At 39.4% G+C, this 21941-nt stretch overlaps 1 protein-coding gene across 1 annotated transcript; it reads right to left on the bottom strand.

Moving 5' to 3' along the window:
- Positions 1-483: 483 nt before the first annotated feature.
- On the bottom strand, positions 484-20290 carry tbx4 (T-box transcription factor 4). Its single transcript, XM_046390239.1, has 8 exons — positions 19878-20290; positions 19346-19440; positions 10852-10971; positions 9388-9535; positions 3374-3526; positions 3016-3104; positions 2584-2816; positions 484-2468 (listed from the first exon to the last, which is right to left on the bottom strand). Exons 1-8 carry the CDS (start codon positions 20139-20141, stop codon positions 1813-1815), a joined length of 1758 nt encoding a protein of 585 aa, XP_046246195.1. The 5' UTR covers positions 20142-20290; the 3' UTR covers positions 484-1812.
- Between the last annotated feature and the right edge of the window lie 1651 nt (positions 20291-21941).

Here is a 21941-nt window from a genome sequence, read left to right as displayed (position 1 = left end):
TTCAAAAATCCAATGTTGATCTTGGATTAAATATCAAACAGTTACAGACATAAAAATGTTTATTTATCAGGTGTGCAAAAATATCAATATATTCAAAAAGGTAATTGAATTGAACCACATCAAATAAAGGGACAATGCACAAATGCATGATTGATCACCATCCTGCAAATAATCTTTCCTTGTTAATGCACGCTCAAACTCTACTGTATATAATGCTGCTAAGAGCCTTTTCTTTCAGCTTCCCTGCCTGCTCAGGCTGTTTTGTATTTGCAGTCTTGCAAGGATTTTTTCCAAGTAAGTCATTTGGGAGTGGGATTTGTGTGCAGCTCTCCTTTCCAGTACTCACCATGGCTTAACAACAGTTCTTTAAGCTCCCATCTGGTTCTGCCTGAGAGTTCTGTGCTGCCATGTTTCACTAGAGCATTGTTTGGAGTCATGAGTTTGGAGCCGAGCTTTGATGACCAACCACAGTGGCTTACTCTTACACTCACAACATGATGTTTTCTTCAGATGAGCGCTGGTATCACGCAACTAGCATAGACCTGTACAAAGTATTTAGATAAAACCCACACACACTCGAGATGGGTGGTTCTTTAGTGCACCTTTCAGTTGATTTTCAGTTGCTCTGTATGTACACAATGACAAAAGACTCTCTTACAAAGCAGCCGACTTTCAGTCTTTTCACATACAATTATTAGTGTATGAACAATAAACTTTAATTTCTCTCTTTCATATTGTGATATCATCAATCTCATTTGGCAGTGGACACTTTTATCCTATTCAACAAATAGATAACATTACAATGGGACTGTAACAAATCTCGTTTTGGCACGTGAATAATTAGGACTCCCAGTATATCGGCTGTGATAACTTCATATTTGTAATCACTTTTGGACATAAACCCCATCAAATTAATAAGCCACACTGCTGCACAGGCTTTTTGCCTTAAGTCAATGTGAAGTACACCATCCTCAAACAATATTTACCCCTAACTGAATTACTTTTGCAGACAACTGCTGTCCCCAGCTGTTTTGGGTAATTGCTGAGACAACTCTGAGAAAGTTGAGAAAATTTTTGTATCCATTTTATAAAAGATTTACATCTTCAGTAGGAACCAGTAGGTTTGGAGATGAGTGATACGGACAGGCCAGGGAAGTCAGGAAGTTTGAGAAATGGATTACTGTACTGTTGGTCTTTTCATTGGATTTGTTGACAATAAGTAAAATATTGACTTCAAACACGGTCTGACTAGATGAGGCTCTGCAAGAAATGATAAAACCTTCAATGGGAGGCCATTATGTACTCACATTTCACATATCCAGGCCTCTCACTCTCTTCAAGAGCAAGCACAGTAATAATTTTCTTCCCTTATCTATGTCTTTATTTGATAAATTGCCCTCATTGCTACATCCATGCAAGTAACTACCATTATTTGGATAGTTGTTCTTAGGACGTTGCAGTCATACTTTGTGTCTTGTTCAGTCTTTTTGTGCTCTTGAACTTACACCTCCAACTGTGGGACTTTTAAGTGCCTCTCAAACCTGAATTTTGTATATGATCACAGGATAGTACATATGCTACACATCTGCATAAGTAATGATGAGGTCAGCCACTGTTCACCACATACAATGTTGTATGTGTTAGTGAGAATTCATGGATGTAAATGGCTTTGGAGTGCAATTTGGCAACGATCATGACTGTTGTTCATTATCACTGTTCATTATCATTGCGTGAGCAGCCCAGAGTGGGGGTTTTGAACCTTGATTAATTTCAGACTTGTACACTGGAAACTGGTTCCTCCATTTGTTCACATTAGCTGTCAGTCCAGTGAGTCCCTGCACTACTCAGCCCCACTTGGTACTGATAGGATGGATCCCGGATGGATATAGTGCCATGCGTGGTATAGGCTGAGAAATCTCTGTGAGGCCGAAGCGGTGACCCTGGCTTCTTGTGGTACAGAGGTGGATGGTCTGACCTATCTCTGGATCCCAGAACAGCTGAAGAGCAGGATGAAGAGGAAGATGAAGGAGGTACGACAGGCAGACCTCGCTGGGCCGTAGCTGAGTTGTAGACCCCCAAGTCAGCCTGTGGTCGTGATGCCATGGACGAGGCAGGGTGTGGTACCACAGGAGTGACTGTGGCAGTGTTGGTGAAGTGAGCAGTGAAGGGCTGGTACGGGACACCTTCCATGCTATAGCGAGGGTAGGGCTGCATTGTCGCCCACATGTTGCAATTTATTGAAGAGGAGTTGGTTAGGTCATCTGTGTCCCCTGGCCCAGACCCAGACTCTGTTTCCATACTGCCGTACATACAAGCTTCTCTCGAGGCGATTGCCTCAGTGCGGTATGGATGAGACAGTAAGGGCGACTCATAAGAGGGAGCTGAACGAAAGTAATGCTCCTCTGAGACTGCAGATGATGTCTCCAGATACGGCCGCTTACATCCAAGCTCCAGGTGTCGGGCATTATCTGCAAAGTTAAATACGTAACTGCATTTTTTGATTTGTTTTGTTGTTTTGTTTTTTAAAACCAGACAGTACTTCATGAACAAATATGGCTAACAGAACAGTGGCTGAGAACATACCTCTGTGTTTAAAGCAGTGGTACAGAAGGTTGGGGTCTCTGCTCTGAGGGAAGTGGTTCGAGATAGGGTCTTGGGAGTCAGAGTTAGAAAAAGGAACCCCAGTCTCATACTGATAAGAGGACAGGACCTGAGGATGCCCTTGGAGAACTCCTGCTCCGAGCTTCCCTGCTAGATGACTATGTGAGATGAGTCTCTGGCGAACCATGTTCTTCGAAATCGCAGGATATTCTTTCCTATACGCCAGCAGCAACAGAAGAGGAAAGGAATCAGTTTGACATGCCTACGGTTCCACTCAACACAGACTTTCAAGGAGATTAGATAGATTTTTATGTAAAATAAACAAAAAAGCTGAAGTTTACAAGAGGCTTTCAGTATGCTACATGGTTCTGCTGCATCAGTTTTACTTTCCTGGTTCCTTTTGTGCAAACATACCCCTGCAGCCTTGAAACACGCAGATCTCCCTCTTCACTGCCTCGGAATCCTTTGGCAAATGGATTGTTTTCTATCTTCAACTGAGTGATCTAGGATAATGATATTTCATTCAAGATGTCATTGTGTATACACCAAACCATAGGTCAAGAAATAAGAAACACTGGCCATTTTTTTACAGGAAACCCTTCACCACCCAAACTTTGACAGTTAAATTTCAATCAGTCTACTTAGAAACACTTAATATCCCTTAAAATTAAGAGCTGTAACTATCAATGTTACAACATACTTTTATTTCTGAAACTAAGAATTTAACATTAACTTTATTTTAATATTTCAAGTGATAGATTGATAGATTTACCTTGTGGTTTTGATAAGAGGTTACAGAGATGAAGGCTGTCTCATGAAAGACATGCGTACAGTAGGCAGTGTTCTTGGATCCAAAGGCGTTGTTTTCATCTGCTTTGACTATGTGTAGTCTGGGCTGGTACTTGTGCATGGAGTTCAGGATGATCTGAGAAGAGGAAGAGAAAGCAAAGCATTTCATTTTATACTTGTTATAGCAGCATATATAAACATTCATTTTGTGTTATACTGCTGGAGCTGCTGTCCAAATGTTTTTTACCATTGAACAACATAGGCTATGTTACTAATTGGCTCCTTTGTCATTAGGCAGTGAATCATTATACCGTGAATTAGATTATAACCTCTGATTACATGAACACTGAGACTCCAATACGTGTTAATGGCCTGGGACATAATTCCAATGCATGATAATGGTGTCACATCAAATGAACTGCACAATAATAAATGTTAACTGTTTTCTCAGAAGTGTCACTCAATGGAAAACACAGCTGCCGCTAGTAAAATCCATAATGAGTTAAGTTAAGCTTACCCATTTCCTATGGTTAACTAATGAGCAAGCAGTGACAAGACGCAGCAATGCTGTCAATGCCTGCCAACTAACACACCTACATACACCCACTTCTTATATAGGTTGCAGATGTGTTGTTGAAGGTTGATAGAAGCATGTGAATTGTAACAACATCTTTTCCCAATTTCTCATACAGTACACTGTTCTGAGTAATAATTTCCAGTTAGTATACTAGAAATGAACGTGCTTCTTCATTTGTTGTGATAGAAAATGACATAAGGCAAATGCCAACAGACGTCTGACTACCTGTTTCAGCTCCATTCAAATATTTTTTTCCTTTGTGTTTTGAACTGTGTAAAAATAGTGTCCATTAACGGGCAGCACGGTGGTGCAGTGGTTAGCACTGTTGCCTCATAGCAAGAGGGTTCCATGTTCAAATCCCGGTCTGGGCCCTTCTATGTGGAGTTTGCATGTTCTCCCTGTGCCTGCGTGGGTTTTCTCCGGGTTCTCCGGCTTCCTCCCACAATACCAAAAACATGCACATTAGGTTAATTGGCTACTCTAAATTGCCCCTAGGTGTCAAGTCAAGTCAAGTCAACTTTATTTGTATAGCCCATTTTTACAAGCAGTTTGTGAGTGTGAGAGTGTGTTGTTGTCTGTCTTTGTGTGTTGGCCCTGCGATTGACTGGCAACCAGTCCAGGGTGTACCCCGCCTCTCGCCCGTAGTCAGCTCCAGCTCCCCCGGTACAGAAAATGGATGGATGGATAGTGTCCATTAACAGACAACTCAAAAAACATTAATAATATTAGTGATCAAACTCATCAAAACAGGTAAAGCACAGGTGAAATTAACTGGTGGCTCAGTACCATCCCTATAAGCCCACTAAGTTAGTGAGTACACATAACACCAAGGTGCTGCAGCTGGAACACTTAAATAGAAGGAGACATCATTAATGTTGTTAAATGTCCCTGTGCTTTTCCTACTATGACACAGGAAAATCTGTGCCATGAAACAGGTGAATTTCACAGTACACTAATTAATATACATTGAATATGCACAAAGATTGGATATAGTGCTATAGTTTTTGTTAATTGCTTTAGTTCTCTGCATTTGAATGCAAAAGTACATTAATTTCTTGCATACTTCATACTAGACATATTTCATACTGTATAATATTAGTATGTAGCCAATATAGACTTTAACTAACAATAATTACAATTATTAAAAATTATTTCAAAATATAGATGGATCCCTGGCATCTGCTCTCTCAATAAACATAACCATATATTGTGATCACTGTCAACCCTGTTGTCAAATGCCCACGCTTTGTCACGCATGCAGAATCTCAGGGCAACTGCTCCAACCATCCATTCACTCCAACGTTAACATGCTCATGTGCTTATAACAGCACTGTATCTTATAACACAACCGCAGTGTTCTAAGTGTTGGTTCCGATGTTAAGGTTTTCTTTGAACCCTACTTATTACTCTCAACGCATGAGTATCACACTGAAAATCACACTTACATCTTCAGCCCCGTGTGTCATGCATGTGGTATTGACCTAAAACTAAATGATGTAATAGTCACATACAAAGTTTGCATCATTGCAGACTTGCATGTGTAAAGGGCTGTGAGGGAGCACATAAGCACTTGCTCATGGGATGGGAGTAGGCAATCTGTGAACATTGTGACTAGTCTGTGCTCACTACTTTGTACGGTGCTTTGTGGTACTTTTATAGGCAGCTGACATTCCAGTGTACTCTTTTGGAATAGGGACATGCAAGAAAATGTTGGTTCACCACACACTTAAGAGGGGACCAGTCTGAGACACCTTCAATCCTGCCATGAGATCAAATTGTTTGTAATGATGATAATGAGTATTCCTTTCTTTCTTTCTTTTCATATTATTGTTAGCCAAGTAGTTACTTTTATAAGGCGAATTATCTTTTTAACACTTTTTAACACTGTTAGGTAGCATACATAATACACCATGAGTGTTACCATTCTTTCCCTGCTGAATTCTTTGTCGATTTTGATCCTTTCAAGTGCAAAGTCGTTGATTCTGTCAGCGAATGGTTTCTTTGGATCTTTCATCTCCATCATTCTTGATCTGGAAATTTTAATATTTTCTGTACTAGTAAAGCAGGTAACATGTGTTGAGCCTATGAATTGTTTTTGGTTGTTTGTGTGACTGCAGGTCAGCTCACTAGCATCAGTCCACTCACCACAGCCGAGTGCTGTGCCCAACGAAGCGTTAGCAACAGTAGGGAAGGGTCATCACTAGTCCAGCTCTGTCAGGGCAGATAAGCATCAAGCTTTGCACCTCGGCTCCCTTCCTCATTTGCCAGACACTCTCCTGAGGAGCCTTCTCCTCCAGGGGGCTCCCAGAGAGAGGCAAAGGTTGAACAGGGCATAGGGAGCTAGGCTCAGGTTGAACACCAAATGGCCCTGTGCTCACATGCTCTTGCTGCTGAGACAGGCTGGAGACAGAGATAAGCTATTGGCTGGTTCACCAGAGGCTCTCTGTTGACCTTTGTCTGCTCTGCTGTCTGGCTGCTGTTTGAGGATGATACTGGAGACTCTTGGGTGACTGTCTGAATGCAGTGATCAGGGAGGCCTTCAACAGATCAGTGAAAAACCAAAGAAGGTATTTGCTTTCATCTCCCCTGATATAAAAACATTCAGACATGATTATTTGCTTCAGTTGATATGGGATATTTGGGATGAGTTCTTCAAAGAATAATAAGTATTATTTTATTACTACTATAACAAATACCAACCAAATTCAATCGCCAGACAACGTCTGTGTTGGAAGGTTCAGCAAATCCTGGGAGTACATCCAGTAATAACATTTTATTGACTTCTTTCTGTGCATAAAGGTAAGAAAGGGTAAGGGAAGGTTATAGTTTGGACAAATTAGCTATAATTAAGGTACTGTTATGGTTAGGCACCTAAATTTCTTAATGTTAGGGAAAGATTATGATTAAAGATAATACAAAGTTGAGGCTTAATTTAAGGATAGGACACATATTTCAGTCTCTTGCATGAAGTCGCCTTGTCACATGAAAGGCATAGTACTTCCAGTATTTATGGTGAACACTGGCAATGGGTGTCAACTGTGACAGGCAGTATTGTCCAATATGGACATCATTCTTCAGGATGCTGGGCTAAATGACCATAGTATCACTGACCCTAGACTGTTCTTTTTAATGGTATCAGAATGGCATCACAAGTATGTGAAACAAATCATCTCCAGTGAAGCGGAGATCCCTTAGAACACCTCTTGGCTAACAGTAGCAAATATAGTCTATGTCACCAACATCTGTTTGCTATCAGTAAACAGAAGATAGTTTTGAAGTGCTGATACTGACCAGGTCCATTTTCAAGACAGGATAATGGCAGTTGAGGGATTTGGTGTAATACGGAAAAGAATGATTATCAGCACGAGATCGACTCTCTAGACCTCAGATTTACATTTATATCCCTTAATCAACTTATTAGAAGACAGACCTGCATTTGAAAATACATCATCTCAGCAATTCCCAATACTGGAAAGTGTACTTGTTAATTGGCAGTGAATTGCTCAGCAGTTTGACACTGCATATAGGTAGTAATGAGAAATACTGGCTAACAAATTAGCCATTTGTTTACATTCTGTAATGAGTAGAAATAGTATTGAATGGGATTTCCCCTATTCCACTGTGAGAAGCATTTCCCTACTACGCACCTCCTGGCCTGGGCGTCATCTGGGCTCTGCCTGCTCTCAAACTTGCTCTGTCCTCATTACTCGCCCTTATCACTGGCCAGGCACTCAACTCAATCTGACAGCAGGCCCTGCCACTGATCTGAGAGGTTATGAACCTAATGAGCCCGCCCATTGATGGGATGGCTTCAGACAAGCTATCCCAGAGTTCCCCTGGGGAGCACTGCCACAGTCACACTCTTCACCTCCTTCTGCAGCCTCTGCCTCCTCAGTTTCTTTCATCTTTCTTTCAAAAATCTGCCTATGAAAAAAACCTTTATGATTTTGCTGATTGCACACCTGTTAACTATATGTTTTTTCACAAAGCTGTGTGGTGCACAAATAGTTTCTTCTCACTTTCATGTTCCTGACATTGGAAACTGAAGTGCTGTTGTTGCCTACGCCTAATTGCAGACAACATGTGACTCCGGCATGTAGTGTTTCAGTCAAAGAAATGTGGTGCACAAAAGATCATGTTTAGAGTCATAAAAAGAATCGAAAATAAATTGGATTATTAAAAAATAATCCAGACGCTTCATACATCTTTATGCCCATAGTTCTACAGGATTCTGGATTCTTTCCACAGATTCCCGTTTACAAAATTTTGTATTGATTACTAGGCTAGTTTTTAAATTGTGTACTACAGGGCAGATTATCAATGCTTCACTCATCATTTGTGTGGCTGATTAAAAAAACAACAAAAATCCCCAAAAAACTGAGTATTACTTAATTTGCTTTGTCTTTGTCTTTTTCTTAACTGTTGGTCCAGCACTTTGGTCTAACCTGCAACATCTCTGCAACTATTGGATGGATTGTCATGAAACCTTTGATGCAGATGCTGTATATAAATATCCATATATGCCCAGAGAATTAATAGTAATGGCTCTCGTGATCCCCTGACTTTTCACGTAGTCCCACCAACAGGTCAGACATTTCACTTATCTGGTAGAATATCTTGAAACATATACAAGGTGAATAGGCGCAAATTTTGGTGCAGACGTTAATTCTTCTTAGAGGGTAAATTCTAACCTTACTTTCTCTCTAGTGCCACCATGAAGTTGATATTTCAGTGGTCCATCTTTCAGTTTGGCAGACCTTCATGGTCTTTGTAAACTTTTGTGGTCTCCTGACTTTTCATCTAGCACCAACAACAGGTCATATTTGCAGTTTTTTTAATACTTTGCTTCCTCTCTGTAACACTTTGGTTTCATTCACAGTAAGCCACTAGTGTAGCTGTAGACTCTTAGACGCTCTTGAGGTTCAAGCAAGATGTTGATGAGAATGTGGGATATGACTACTGTCTGGATACTTGAAGGAAAATTATGTTCTTTATTTTTTTACAACATAAGTTTTCTTTTAGTAGTTTTCATCCATGTTTCCTAGATGGTAGGATTCCTGGATGATAGGCTCTAGATATATTGGAGTGATATATCAGGAATGTAATTAGTCATTCCAGTTGGTTAACTTTTTTCTCACCAGTCTGGGAACGTGGCACTAACACTGTTTTGTAGCAGAGTCAGCCAGAACAGTTTATTAAGTCCACACATTAACCATATTATTTAACCAACTGATTTTTAATGACAGTTGTGTGGAGAACCGTTGCCATGTTCCCAGAAATTAAAATGGTGAGTAAATTGGTGATGGTGAGTAAAAACTATTAGATTGATGGCAAAGTTGATAATACAATAGAGTTTATAAAAACAATAATACTTTCTTTTTCACTTGTGTAAAGTACTGACGTTCTTTGCAGATACTCACATGCCCAAAAGGGTCCAGGTGATTGTTGGTTAGTTTGAGCTTTTGAAACGACACCAGCTGCCTCATCCAGTGAGCTCCTGTGGCAGGTGAGTCAGGGTGCACATAGAGTCTGCCTGGCATTGCTGGCTCTGCCTTGCCAGCCACCATCCTAAAAACAAATTGAGAGATGTGCAAAAGTAAACTGCGATAAGGAAAACAAAAAATTATACATTGTTGTCCCTTGCTGTTTTCAAGAACAGTGGCATCCAACAACAGAGAATAAGTCTGAGTTAATCTAACATAGCCCCTGAAAATATCTATAGTCTCCTTTACTATAATGTAGCTGTATAGAGACCTAAAACACCACTGGTTTCAGTGCTCACAGTATTAAATCCCATAGCCAGCAAGGAGGCGGCCTCTGCTAAAACATCATTGCTAATTATGCTTCTCCAAAGCGTTGCTGAGGAACACCAGAACCCGCCAACTACAGGCCACACCACAAGATCAGAAACAAATGGCTGTAAAATTGCTTCTTTCTGCTGGAGATTTTACATTCTTCTCAACTATTCCTCACAAAACTATTTGTCTACCCGTGGCCAACTGGCAGAGCCTGTTTTAATGTCATACTGATTGATGGAGGACTACAGTGTCATTACTTCCAGATACAGTGTCAACTGGTGAAATATTTCATTCAATTCAGCAATTTTTGTTTGTTTTTTTCACCTTTGTCAACCATCTTGTCTGTACCTTGCAGTAAGGAATCGTAATCACAGATGATCTGCAGGAACAGTAAACCATCAGACCAGGTTTCAGTGAGTTGCATCAATAGGATTTATTGGAGAATTCTACACCTCTCAATTTATGTCCAGTGCCATGAAGCAGTGTGACCATCATGTTCTGAAGCAGAAAGTAATCCCTCTTTTCCACACCACTTTGTCCTTAGTCCACAATTCCACAAAATATACGGAGTACACCCGCTATAGTGTCCAGAACAAGCAAATCTAATTCTTTACGTACGGATAAAAGCGACATGGGAGAGAAGCCCATTTTCTGTTAGCTAATTTTACCTTCCTGTGGCACACAGTGCATGTAGTGTTTCTGAAATCCACCACAAAAGATCACATTTTTCAACATATTTGAGGCAAATTCCGGAACTAAATAAATAAATAAACGGATTCAGTCTTACAAACACATTGGAGATCATTTGGTTTCTCATAGGAATGTATTGAACAAACGTGTCATGGGATGTTTGTGTTTCCTCCTTGTTTTTGTGATAAAACCACTCAAATATTTAGTTGTGACATGCTAAATCATAAATGTAGCACAAGTAGACTTATAAAGAGATCAAACTTCATAATATCAGTTGCACAGTAATATATAGCATCAGCTAAGCTACCAGTCATATTAGACCAAGTAAAGCTTAGTAGTAGGCCGTCAGACAACCCTTAACAAGTATCATTTATGGCTTTGCAATTACAAACTTACCACTTGTTATCACAGAACTTGTAGCGGTGGTCATCAGCTGGGACAATGTCAATAAGTAGGATGTATTTGGTTTTGGGGTTCATGCCACTCACTTTAACCTTGTAGCTAGGAAACATCCTCCTGTTGAAGAACATAAAGGAAAAGTGTTCTTATTTGACTTTCACATGAAGGGAAGGCAACACTTAACAGTTGAGTATTTGATTAGATGAGTTAGCTTAACCACCTTCTGTATAGTGCAGTTTTGTAAACACAAGTCCTTATTCTTATTCAGTACAGTTCAGGAAGCTTGAAGAAGGATTTGATCTAAACCTGTGTTGTCAGTTTCCATTAAAAGGAACTGGCTTTTCATATGCAACCAATTTTGGTCTGCAAGGTCTGCATTTTGTACTGATTATATTCTTAAAAAAGGACTCCTTTGGCTGTTACAGTTGTGTGTGTAGGATAGGTGTGGTATTGTCACAGATAGTGCAGATGAAGATCCGATTAGCTCACTGACTGCAGCTTAAAGGATTGGGATGAGCAAGATCCCATTGATATTAAGGGATAGAGACATGAGTAGGGTGAGAAGCTGCCTTCTCTGAATCCTGAAATAACCTCTACCTGAACATTAAATAGATGAAACCTTCTTCGACACATGCAACCCGACCAAGCACATTGCAGAATAAAACCAACTTGCCAGACCTTCCAGGATAATTCTCTTGACATTGTCCTTACTGTCAAAATCTCACATTGTCTGGCTTGGTAATGATTTGTCTTCTTGCAGGCACTTATTTGCGAGAGGACTGTAATCCTCTCATACATACTGATACTGAGAGGCCATAAAAAGTATGGGAACACGCTCTATCTTTCATCTTTTAAATGCCTCCAGACTAAAAGACAGAATATGCTAATATAGCACTCAAAGCCATAAAACACATGAAGGGAGCTACCTTTCCTGACCTCTTCTGGGAAACCAAAAACTTTTTCATCCCATCTGCGCCAAAGGATATTTTGCAAAGGGCTCTGCGCCCCTTATAAAGCCCTAAGTGGTTTTTAATGGCACCCCAGATTGGACAACAGTTTAGATAGCCTACGCACCATTGCTCAACAGGCTGCGGTCAAGAAGGCCTGCAGTTTATCTAGGGTCCTGCCCATGGCAACACATTTAAACATAGGAGGACCCATGAAAGTCTTGCATGCTTTCTGGAAAGATGGCGAAGCATCAAAAACCATATCTTCATACTTTCTGTTCCGATTGCAAATGTCCTTCTTCAAAGGCTCATAGTGCCTGACACCATCTGATCATGTTACTGTAAATACTCCCTCGCATAAGAGAGAGAGGAGGGGGTTTGAGGGCATCTTTCTCCCAGGCTTCAAATTGGTAAGAGAGATCAGTCCCAGTATCATCCTCACTGAAAGACGGGTTAATCTTAGAGGAACATTCAAAACAGACCTCTGCTCATCTCTGGCTCCTCTCACACCATACACAGAGCAGATGGAGGTCTGTGTCAACACATGTGGCCCTCAGATTTGTGTGTAATATGGCCATAACTACCAAGTGAAGGGCTCTGCTGCTGCTCACATTTCAGCTGTGGAAATGAATCTGTCCAGACAGATATAATAGATTCAACACAAATCTTAGTATTGTTGAGTCAAAATATGTTTTGGTTTTGTAGAGATAATAACTTAGCTTGGTCCTACAATCACATGTGCTCTTAAGGTCTTCGTATGCCTCAAACAAGTATGTCAGCTGGCCATGTGTTAAAAACAAAGTGCTTATACCTGTTTAGAGTGGCCACGCTTGAAGTCAGAGAAGGAGAGATTATGGCACACTACAACACAGTTTCTCAAAGGCAATCTCAATATCGTGCTCGAAAGCACACATAAAAAGTGACAGAAGTAACTGTGAGAAAAATGAAAAGAGAACTTGAGAGACCATCAAACGGTGCCCTCTGTCACAACTGTGGACACAAAGTCACTCACAGCGTACAGGGAAGTGTTTTGGGATTTTCTGTTTGAGATGTTGTTCTGTTTCAGGTGCTGTTTCAGACAGCCCATGTGAACAGTAGTTTGAATTTTGAATAAAAAAATCAAATCAGTAAAAAGTGGAGAGAGAGCATGGGAAGGAATGGGCTGGTGTTTTATTGTTATTGTGTAGCCTATTCACTAGGCCTTTTAATAGCTCTGGTTGTATTTGACTTGAAATGCTGCAAAGTATTCAGTAGGGGTGCTTTACGACAGCATTGGTTAATTTCTCTGTAAATTGTTTCTCATTGGAATTTCCAATTGATTTATTATAGTACAACATATGTTGATATTTGAAAATAAGTTACATAAACTGTGATCTGTCCTGCGTTGACCGCACTTATTGCAGTGTATGTGTATTTGTTGTCGTTCAAAGTTGTTGAGCTGTCTGAGTGTCTGTCTGTAATCTTATATACATGTAATGAAATGTGAAATACCTTTGTGATGTATCAAAAAAACATGCACAAAGACACATAGTTATTGCAATTCCTGACAGCTGATTTTCAAAGGCTGACAACATGAAGGCAAACGTATACATACGGCAGTGTGACTAAGTGAGTGAGTTTAAGAGGAGCATGAGAAATGAGAGCTGGAGAGTGTGTGTATGATATCGGTGTCAGGGTGTGTGTTTCTGTGCCCAGCCAGCTGTTTCTCTTAACAATCCCACATGTTTAGGCCCTCCACTGATCCATTCCCTCTCTGGGAATCTCCAGTACCACGGCGAGATCAAAAGGCACATGGGGGGGGGATGATGAAGCGCTACAACCGAGTAGACTCAGCCTATTGTGGGCGCCGGATTCCTCTTATCAACCCGCCGCTGCTCTCTTGACGGGCTGTGTACAAAGAGGGAGAGTGAGGGAAGAGCTGTGCAGGGTGCTTTGAAGAGGGAGGATTACGTCTGGACAGTGACACTCACAATAACAAGTCCACCAGGCTCAGCTGGGTGCTGCATGGAAGTGCGCTGAGCAAGTTGGGAAAATGTGGGATCCCCTGCACAATGGCATCTGTAGCTCCTCCAAGCCACCTCTGCACTGACACTCCTCACACATGACAACAGTGGATTGCAAAATCCTTTTAAAGTCACCCCCTTCCAGTTTCAGTGTTTGTTTTTTTTCTTTTTGCGGTACATTCTGCAGCCTCTTATGTAATTAAGCACAAGTATATTGTTGTGTCCAGGTGTAGTTAGGCTACCTCAAATAAAATTAGGTTCTTTTTAATGTAAAGTATTAGTACCGATAACAATACCCTCCAGTATTACCTGGTGTTGGGTGGAACCCAAAATTTGAAGAATCAGAATGTACATGAGCTCTAGGATTTATCAGGATTTATCTATATACAGTGACATTTTTTTCCATCACTTGCTCTGACAGTTGTTATTTCTGACCACTATTTGCCCAGAAAACTCACAAGCCATAAAATGCTGTGTTACTATGACAACCAGAAGGCATGAATTAGCATCATGTGAGCAGATTTAACATGGTGATCTCCATGTTATTCTTGTTTCCTTTGTGTTTTATGTTTGAGAGCAGTTGTAGACATGTAGTTGACATTTTGATTTTATGTGGTGAAACTTAGAAACAATATATATATATGGGACCAGTACAGAGAAACGTCCATGCAGGTGTGGGAAATTAATCCATTTGGCTGGCGGGCAGTAATGTAAACATGCGGATTCCGATGAACTCAGAGCCAGTTAAGAGCAAAGTGGAGTCTTTGCAAATTAATGCAAAAACCATGATGTTATTATAGCATATAGACTGGCTTAATTGGAAATGAACAAATCTTGGCACCAGCTTCAGGATCCACTGTGTTAGACCATAGAGCCTGAGAACCCAAGGTCAGCTTCATGAAGCCAGAGGTATGCCTTTAGATTGGTACCATCCAAAGACACCATAACACTGTGGGGAGCTTCACTTTTCTTAAGTTAAAGTAACGTCTGTCACCTTTGATGGGTTCTACATTTCCGAAATTCAGACACATTTTTTGAATGCACTGAATATACACATACACAGTTGTGTCCTTTTTTAATATCGCAATACATTTGTTTTTGGTCTCAAAGATTTCAACTGTTTATGTAATTGCTGTATTTTAGTGCGTACGACAAGAGGTTCACTTCATTAATTATCAGGAATTTGTCAGTGCTCATAGGTTCCAATCTGTTAGAAGTTTGTTAGGGCTTTTGACGTTATGTTTTTAAGTCAGTCTTTCTGTCCAAATACTTTAAAACTTGTCAAAAATACATCTCATATGCACAAAGACACAGATAAAAAGATCATAAAACACAGGTAAAACTGACTGCGGTTTAAACTGTCAGTCAATTTATCATGTAATGTTTAAAACAATACACATAACACGTAACGTTTTTACATGGCTATGAAAGGTCCGTTTCTCTCGCAGGATTTCTACTGACATCAAACTTAACACCCTGCAGATCAACAAACTTCATCCTGGCAATCACTCTACCCTGCTTTCACCCTTTCCCTCAAACTTTCAGTTACACCTCAAACAGAATTTACAGTGAAGACAATTTTTTAAGAGATCTTCTCTCTTCTTGGTAGTTTTTTCAATCTGTGTGTTTTTGTAAATTTACCAAGACACTGGTTGTGACAATTTGTCATTGCTGGCCATACAGGTGCCAACATTATTGAAAGGACAGGCAAGACACAGTTGTGAAATTATTTTTTTCTGATTTTTCTCATTGCTTTCTCTCATAAAATACTGGATAGGTTTCCTTCTAAATCTTCTAATTATTCTAATGAAACAATAAAAAGAGACAAATAATTTTTAAGTTGAACTGCGCACAATTCAAAGACAAATTAATTACCTCAGTCTCTGAGAAAACCTGATGTGCTCTATAGGACACTATTCCCTTCCCAGTGGAAAAAATAAGATGCAGTGCAATAATGGGTGCAATTAAAATCATAAAAGTGTGATGAAAGCTGAAAAATATCTTCAGTTTTTACAAACTGCTTAATGTCTATTTAATTATACAACATGTGTCACATATATTTGGCTTAAAGGAAAACAGTTGCACGTTTGGGATGATAACATGAGCTATGTGGTTGTTAATACAGCAGTTTACGGCAACAAAATCATTGTGCTGTTGCAGCTGGTTAGAAAAATTTCATCTGAAACATCTGCCTAACCTGATTTGGGATACATGAAAATAAAAAAAAAAACAAAAAAAACACCCTAATTAAATAGCAGTCTAGAGGCTGCGTTCTGTAAAACATGTAAAGCCCCTGTAAACTGGGTCCAAATGTTCCACTCCACTTGTGACAGTACTTTCAAATTTATATTATATATATATATATTTATTGATATTACATTTTAAATGCTTTTCACATTTCATAGTCAGGGCTAACACTGCTTCAGGGTAGGGCCAGCAATCTCTAGGCTAAAGTCAGGGTTAGTCCACTGTGCCAGCTGTAAAAGCTAGCAGCTCCCTTATACTGGGTCTAAGGAAGTGCTAAGAATGCTTTCAGCCCAGGGCTAAGTGCAGAGTAAAATGCCCTTTAATGTGCCAGCATGCTTAACTGGGATATTTAGCAGTATATCTGCTATAGCCCTGTCAGCATAGCACTGTCAGTGTGAGTATCTTACAATGCTCATGGATACTTTTCTATACCTTCAGCCATGCTAGGGATAACATTTAACTCAAAGTACTGCCTTATATTGACCTCTCGGAGCTGCTAGCGTGGCTCCATACTTTAAATATTTTTTTAATCTAAGATTTTAATGCCTGTCTTATTTTAACTCTTTTTTGTACAGATACACTATATAGACAAAAGTATCTGGACACATTTCTTTTTGGGGCTGTTGTTCAGAGGTAGGGCTTGGCCCCATACTTCCATTAAAGGGAAATCTTAATGCTTCAGCATACCAAGACATTTTGGACAATGCTATGCTTCCAACTTTGTGGTAACAGTTTGGGGAAGGCCCTTTTCTATTCCAGCATGACTGTGCCCCAGTGCACAAAGCAAAGTCCATAAAGACATGGCTGGATGAGTTTGGTGTGGAAGAACTTGACTGGCCTGCACAGAGTCCTGACCTCAACCCCATCCAACACCTTTGGGGTGAACTGGAACAGAGATTGTGAGCCAGACCTTTTGGTCTAACATCAGAGCCTCACCTTCCAAATGCTCTACTGCATGAATGGGCCAAATTCCCACAGAAACAACCCAAAACCTTGTGGAAAGCCTTCACAGAAGAGTGGAAGCTGTTGCAGCTGTGAAGTTGTCTGTGTATTTAAAATACAATATCATTAAAGTCCCTGTTGATGGGATTGTAAGGTGCTCCAATACGATTTGTCTATATTCATTATATTATTTGACTTGCGAAACTAAATACAACTTTATTAATTATATCATCTGTACTGGTTTGTGATGCTATCAAGTCTATAACATCACCCAGGATGGTGATGTTATAGACTTGACACAATTAAACAAACAAGCACAGATTAGACTTTCAGAGCATATCAGTGATTGCTAATCAGCTTCAGATTTATTTTTTTTTTTACATTGCCTTGTGTTGTCTGTGATTAATATTTTATAATAATATTAATATCAACACCGTAGCAGCATATTATAAATAACTGAATAATTAGTAAAAAAAAAACCCAAAAAACTAGAAAGAGGTCTCACTTTTCTGAAAAACAGTACAGATACACACACATACACACACACACGTACAGGATGCTTTGATTGCTCTTGCAATGTTATGCTCAAATGTCGGATTGAATCCAGTGTTTTATTATGCTGATCTACTACAACCAACCACTTACAACAACAGATTTCAGTGTAACTACATGTCTTCTGTGACGATAACACCATGGATAGCTTCACATGCACTATTCATACACTATTCATAATGTACTTGAATTCAGCCTGGTGTTGATGTCATTTAGTGTGAGTTCATTTTCAGCTCTGTTGCCTTTGAAGGACAAAGTCAGTTTTTGTGACCTTACTCAGACTAACTGCAGGTAAACCCAGACAGGTTTCCCAGCACAGCTGCATAGCTAAACCACTGCACAGCCCTTCAAAGGGCTTTAAGGATTCAGGGCCCACTTCATCAGCTGGACAAGGAAAGCCCATCTCTTACGGTTATGCAGCATTAAGGAAAAAATGTGGTGACCTTTTACATTTTTTTTTTTTTTTTTTTTTTTTTTTTTACTGGAAAAAAACATCCCATGAGGAATGGTAGGCGGAGGTTGATTTGAGAGAGTACTCATTCTCTGGTTAATGTCCAAAGGCCTCACTATCTAATCCTAGGGTCGCATTAAATCCAACAAGCCAAGCAGTCATTTGTGTTTTCAATTATGTAGTCACTGCAGCAGGAACTTTCTGTCTCTTCCTGAAAGACAAAGTTATACCTGCTATATGTTACTATTAGCTGTCTAAACAGATGGTCGCAGAAAGGCATGATACTCATTTTGTGTAATGAATCCATAATTTTTTTGTGTAATGTTCCACAAATTTAACATTTTTGTGCTGAAGAATGCATGTTATGTGACTGTGACGTTTTCCAAGTTTCTGTTGACATCTTGGTGAAAGTCCAGTGAAAAATCCTGTTCTTCAGGAAAGTCTTATTCACTATTTGTGACGAATAAACTTTTTTGTGGTGTGTGAAATACGTAATGATTCCTCAAGAACAGCTGTGGAACGTAACCAAGTACATTTATTTAAGCAGCCAACTGTTTTCTGCTGTTTTATACCTACACTCCGCTACATTACTGAGCCAAATATTGTACTTTACTCGAGCACTTGTGGACTATAGTTACAAGTTACTTTACAAATTAAGATTTACATGCAAAACCTGTGATCTTCTCATCAAAGTGTACATGGTTACAGACTAAATTATCCAGCAACACATAGAATACTTAAAATGAGCTCCACTTTGACCTGCTACAATATGCTCTTTACATGCTGATGTATCAACAATAGAAAATGAGAATATATGTATGATATGAGATAATATGAATAATATGAGAATAGACTGCCATAGTTAATCAGTTATTCAATAGATTAATTTAAAGAAAACTTGTTGGCAATTATTTTGCTAATTCATAACTGATTAAGTAATTTTTCGAGAAAAATGTCAAACATTTGCTGGGTCCAGCTGCTTCAGTGTAAGGATCTGCTTCCATATATATATATATATATATATATATATACCAAATTTTTGTTTGAGTAATTGTGAACATAATCCGATTATTTGATAATTATGATAATTGTTAGTTGCAGCCCTAAAAGAAACTTACTTGTTATGCTTGAGGTAAATTTTGTTGTCAGTACTTCTTCGAGCACTGATCATTAAGATGATTTCTATCACGAAGTAGGAGGTAAACATTTGGTGGATTACAAGCATTTTTAAATGAAAAATTAGAGCATTCCGGCCAATATTTAACCTAAAAATAAGTCGTTTTTTTTCCCCACCTTCGGGTCTTGACTGCACCTTGACTGATAGATGGTGCGTTCGCTGCTTTACTAACCTGCCGGCTTTAGTAATGATCATCTCTGTGCCGGCCTCATGGAACTTCTTCCACAGCTCCCTCTCATGAAGAACGACCTTAATGTTCTCGATGTTCTGAAAGAGAGCAGGCATCACTGTTAGCATTCACCGCTCACCATCCGGTCACCATAGTCTATTAGCAAAATGCTATCAAGAAAAATGTAATTAAGTAATTATGTATTTGCATATAATCACACCACAGAGCAATATATAAATCTGCAGTATATGTCACGATTTTTTCTGCATTTTATTTATTTCAGTGTTTCATTAAAGCACAATTAATGAAAAGCTGTCTTTATGTGCTATTGGTATGATACACTCTTCAGTGTACTTCTCCACTGAACTTTGCTAAGAAACACAATTTGATTTATTTCTTATTTTAAAAAAATCTAAATCAAAATGTCATTCCATTAAGTGTTTAAACCATTAAGAGAATAATTCCTCCATTTAGTCTACAAACTGCTGAGGCAAGAAGCAACCGCATGTTTTTACTGTTTGGACCCCATGTTTACCTGGTCAGGCTCACTGGAGCTGGGAATGGTGGGAGTCGTGGACAGGCCCATTCGTGACTGGTCTGAAAGGAGATCCGTCTCCACACCAGTCTGGACCCGGCTCATACATTCATCCGTCACAGCTGAAACCTTCTCCTGCAGCATCTCTGCAGGATTAGAAAAATACCCAGCTGTCACCAAATGTCCGCTGTGCTTCAGACCTGGCATGTGACACTTACACAGGTATAATGCAATCCCTCCAGTGCAAATAATTATGAACCCCATACTATCATAGTAACTGCAGAAATGCACTATTGGCTACTTTGCTGCCATCATGTTCTGCTCAAATTCACGTATTCATTATATAGCCAACCTGTTCCACATGTGTAGTCTGCTCACTGTGTTCTATGACTGCCCATTTCCGATGAGCGTGAGGTACCATTAGCTCAGGACCAGCAGAGTGAGTGTGAACTGTTAAACTCTATGCTGCGAAATCCTACATGAAGCACTGTGTTAACACTTCTGCTGACCTGCATGTGACACGTTTTATTTTAGATGATTTCGCTTCATTTAGTATGTAAGTAGCTTAGCTCACTGACATAGTTTGATATTCTTTCCAGTCCCATTTTACTGCGTGGATCTGCAGTCCTCATAACTACTCTTTACTTGAATACTTTTAAAAATTTACTCAATATTTAATTTAGAATATGCTAATTTAAAGTGTTGACTAACTATGTAATTGTGTCAACACATTTCCCTAACGCTTACTGATAATGAATCTTGAAATGAGCAGATTTTCCAAACCAGAACTGTTTCACATTGCATCCCCTGTTTACCATTTGCAGTCCAGTAGACGTCGGCTGTCATTATTTTCAACAAGTTTTTGAGTGTATCTCATATTTAATTGTGCTTCATAAAATCCCTCCCCTCCCTTAAGTTAATACCTATCTTTTTTAGGGAATGTCTGCTGCCAAAGTGTGTGAATATAACAGCCACTTCCCACGACAAGCTTTGGTTTTTTTGTTGTTGTTGTTTTTAAAAAAGCTTACTTGAATTGCTTTAATAAGCCAAACTGCAGAATACTGCCGACGTGAAATTTGGGCTCAAAAAAATAGCAAAAATGAGATCACTTGTTTGGACTGGACAGGCTGTCTGGCCAACAGTTGCTGTTGTTGGTCAGAAAGTCTGGTAAAGTCGTGTGATGGTGGAAAATAACTTGAGCCAAGTAATTATTAGAGTGCCTTATAATATACATGAAAAACTGGTTTTGAATGTGAAGGGAAACCCCATGTTCAGTTATCATCTTTAGTTGACATAACTGAAGGCCATGTTTTGAAATATTGCTGTTTACACAGTTTGTTTCCCGACTACACTGTGTGCTATCTCAGAAAGTTAGATTCAGTATAAACAGAATAAATTCTCAGTTATTAACACGTGAATAATACAGCGTCTTTCATCGCATTTCAGCTATATTACATTTAATCTATAAATATGTGTAATACAAAAACAATACAAAATCAATAATTGTGTAATAACTTATAAAGCTTCCCAATACAAAATAATCCTTTATCTTTCACCTATGTTACGGTTTGCATCCATTTGTCCTTAAGAATATTTTCATTAAATATTTGATAGCTCAGGATCAGCATGGCCCAGCATAAGTCAAAAGCTTGCATCCCATCATGCACTGGGACAAGCTTCACACATCAGTTCGGCATTTTTTGTTTTGTTGTGTGTGCAACACTTAATGGCTCATCTGTTCCTCGTAGTCATGAAGAGGTCACAATATCCCACACGAATTTTACTGTGCTGCACAGTCTCACCCAGTACATGCAGAGTCCCGACACCGGGAACCTCAGCCCATGCACGCTTAGTACTGTCCAGCTCCGCGACAGGCAGTTAACAAGTCAAAAGCTCGGGTTTTATTTCAGATCCGTGAAAGAGACTCTGGATCAAAGCCTCAGCAGCAAATCACACTGACATACTGTGGTCGTAGCTGTAGAAAACGAAAATACAACCAGTTTGGTATGAGAATGCATGTTAAATACTGTAAAAGTGAATCCCCCATGAAGGTCATGTGAAACA

The sequence above is a fragment of the Scatophagus argus genome, chromosome 5 (genome assembly GCF_020382885.2).
Source record: "Scatophagus argus isolate fScaArg1 chromosome 5, fScaArg1.pri, whole genome shotgun sequence".
Lineage (NCBI taxonomy): Eukaryota > Metazoa > Chordata > Actinopteri > Scatophagidae > Scatophagus > Scatophagus argus.
This window is presented reverse-complemented; position numbering and strand designations above follow the sequence as displayed.

Excerpts from the sequence above, each read along its gene's own strand:
- tbx4 (XM_046390239.1), bottom strand. The coding sequence starts at position 20,141 with ATGGGGTTCATAATTATTTGCACTGGAGGGATTGCATTATACCTGTGT. Across the intron at positions 9,536-10,851 it reads AAGTTCTGTGATAACAAGTG|GATGGTGGCTGGCAAGGCAG; the intron begins GTAAGTTTGTAA and ends ATTTGTTTTTAG. Across the intron at positions 3,527-9,387 it reads ACCTGGACCCTTTTGGGCAT|ATCATCCTGAACTCCATGCA; the intron begins GTGAGTATCTGC and ends TCCTCTTCTCAG.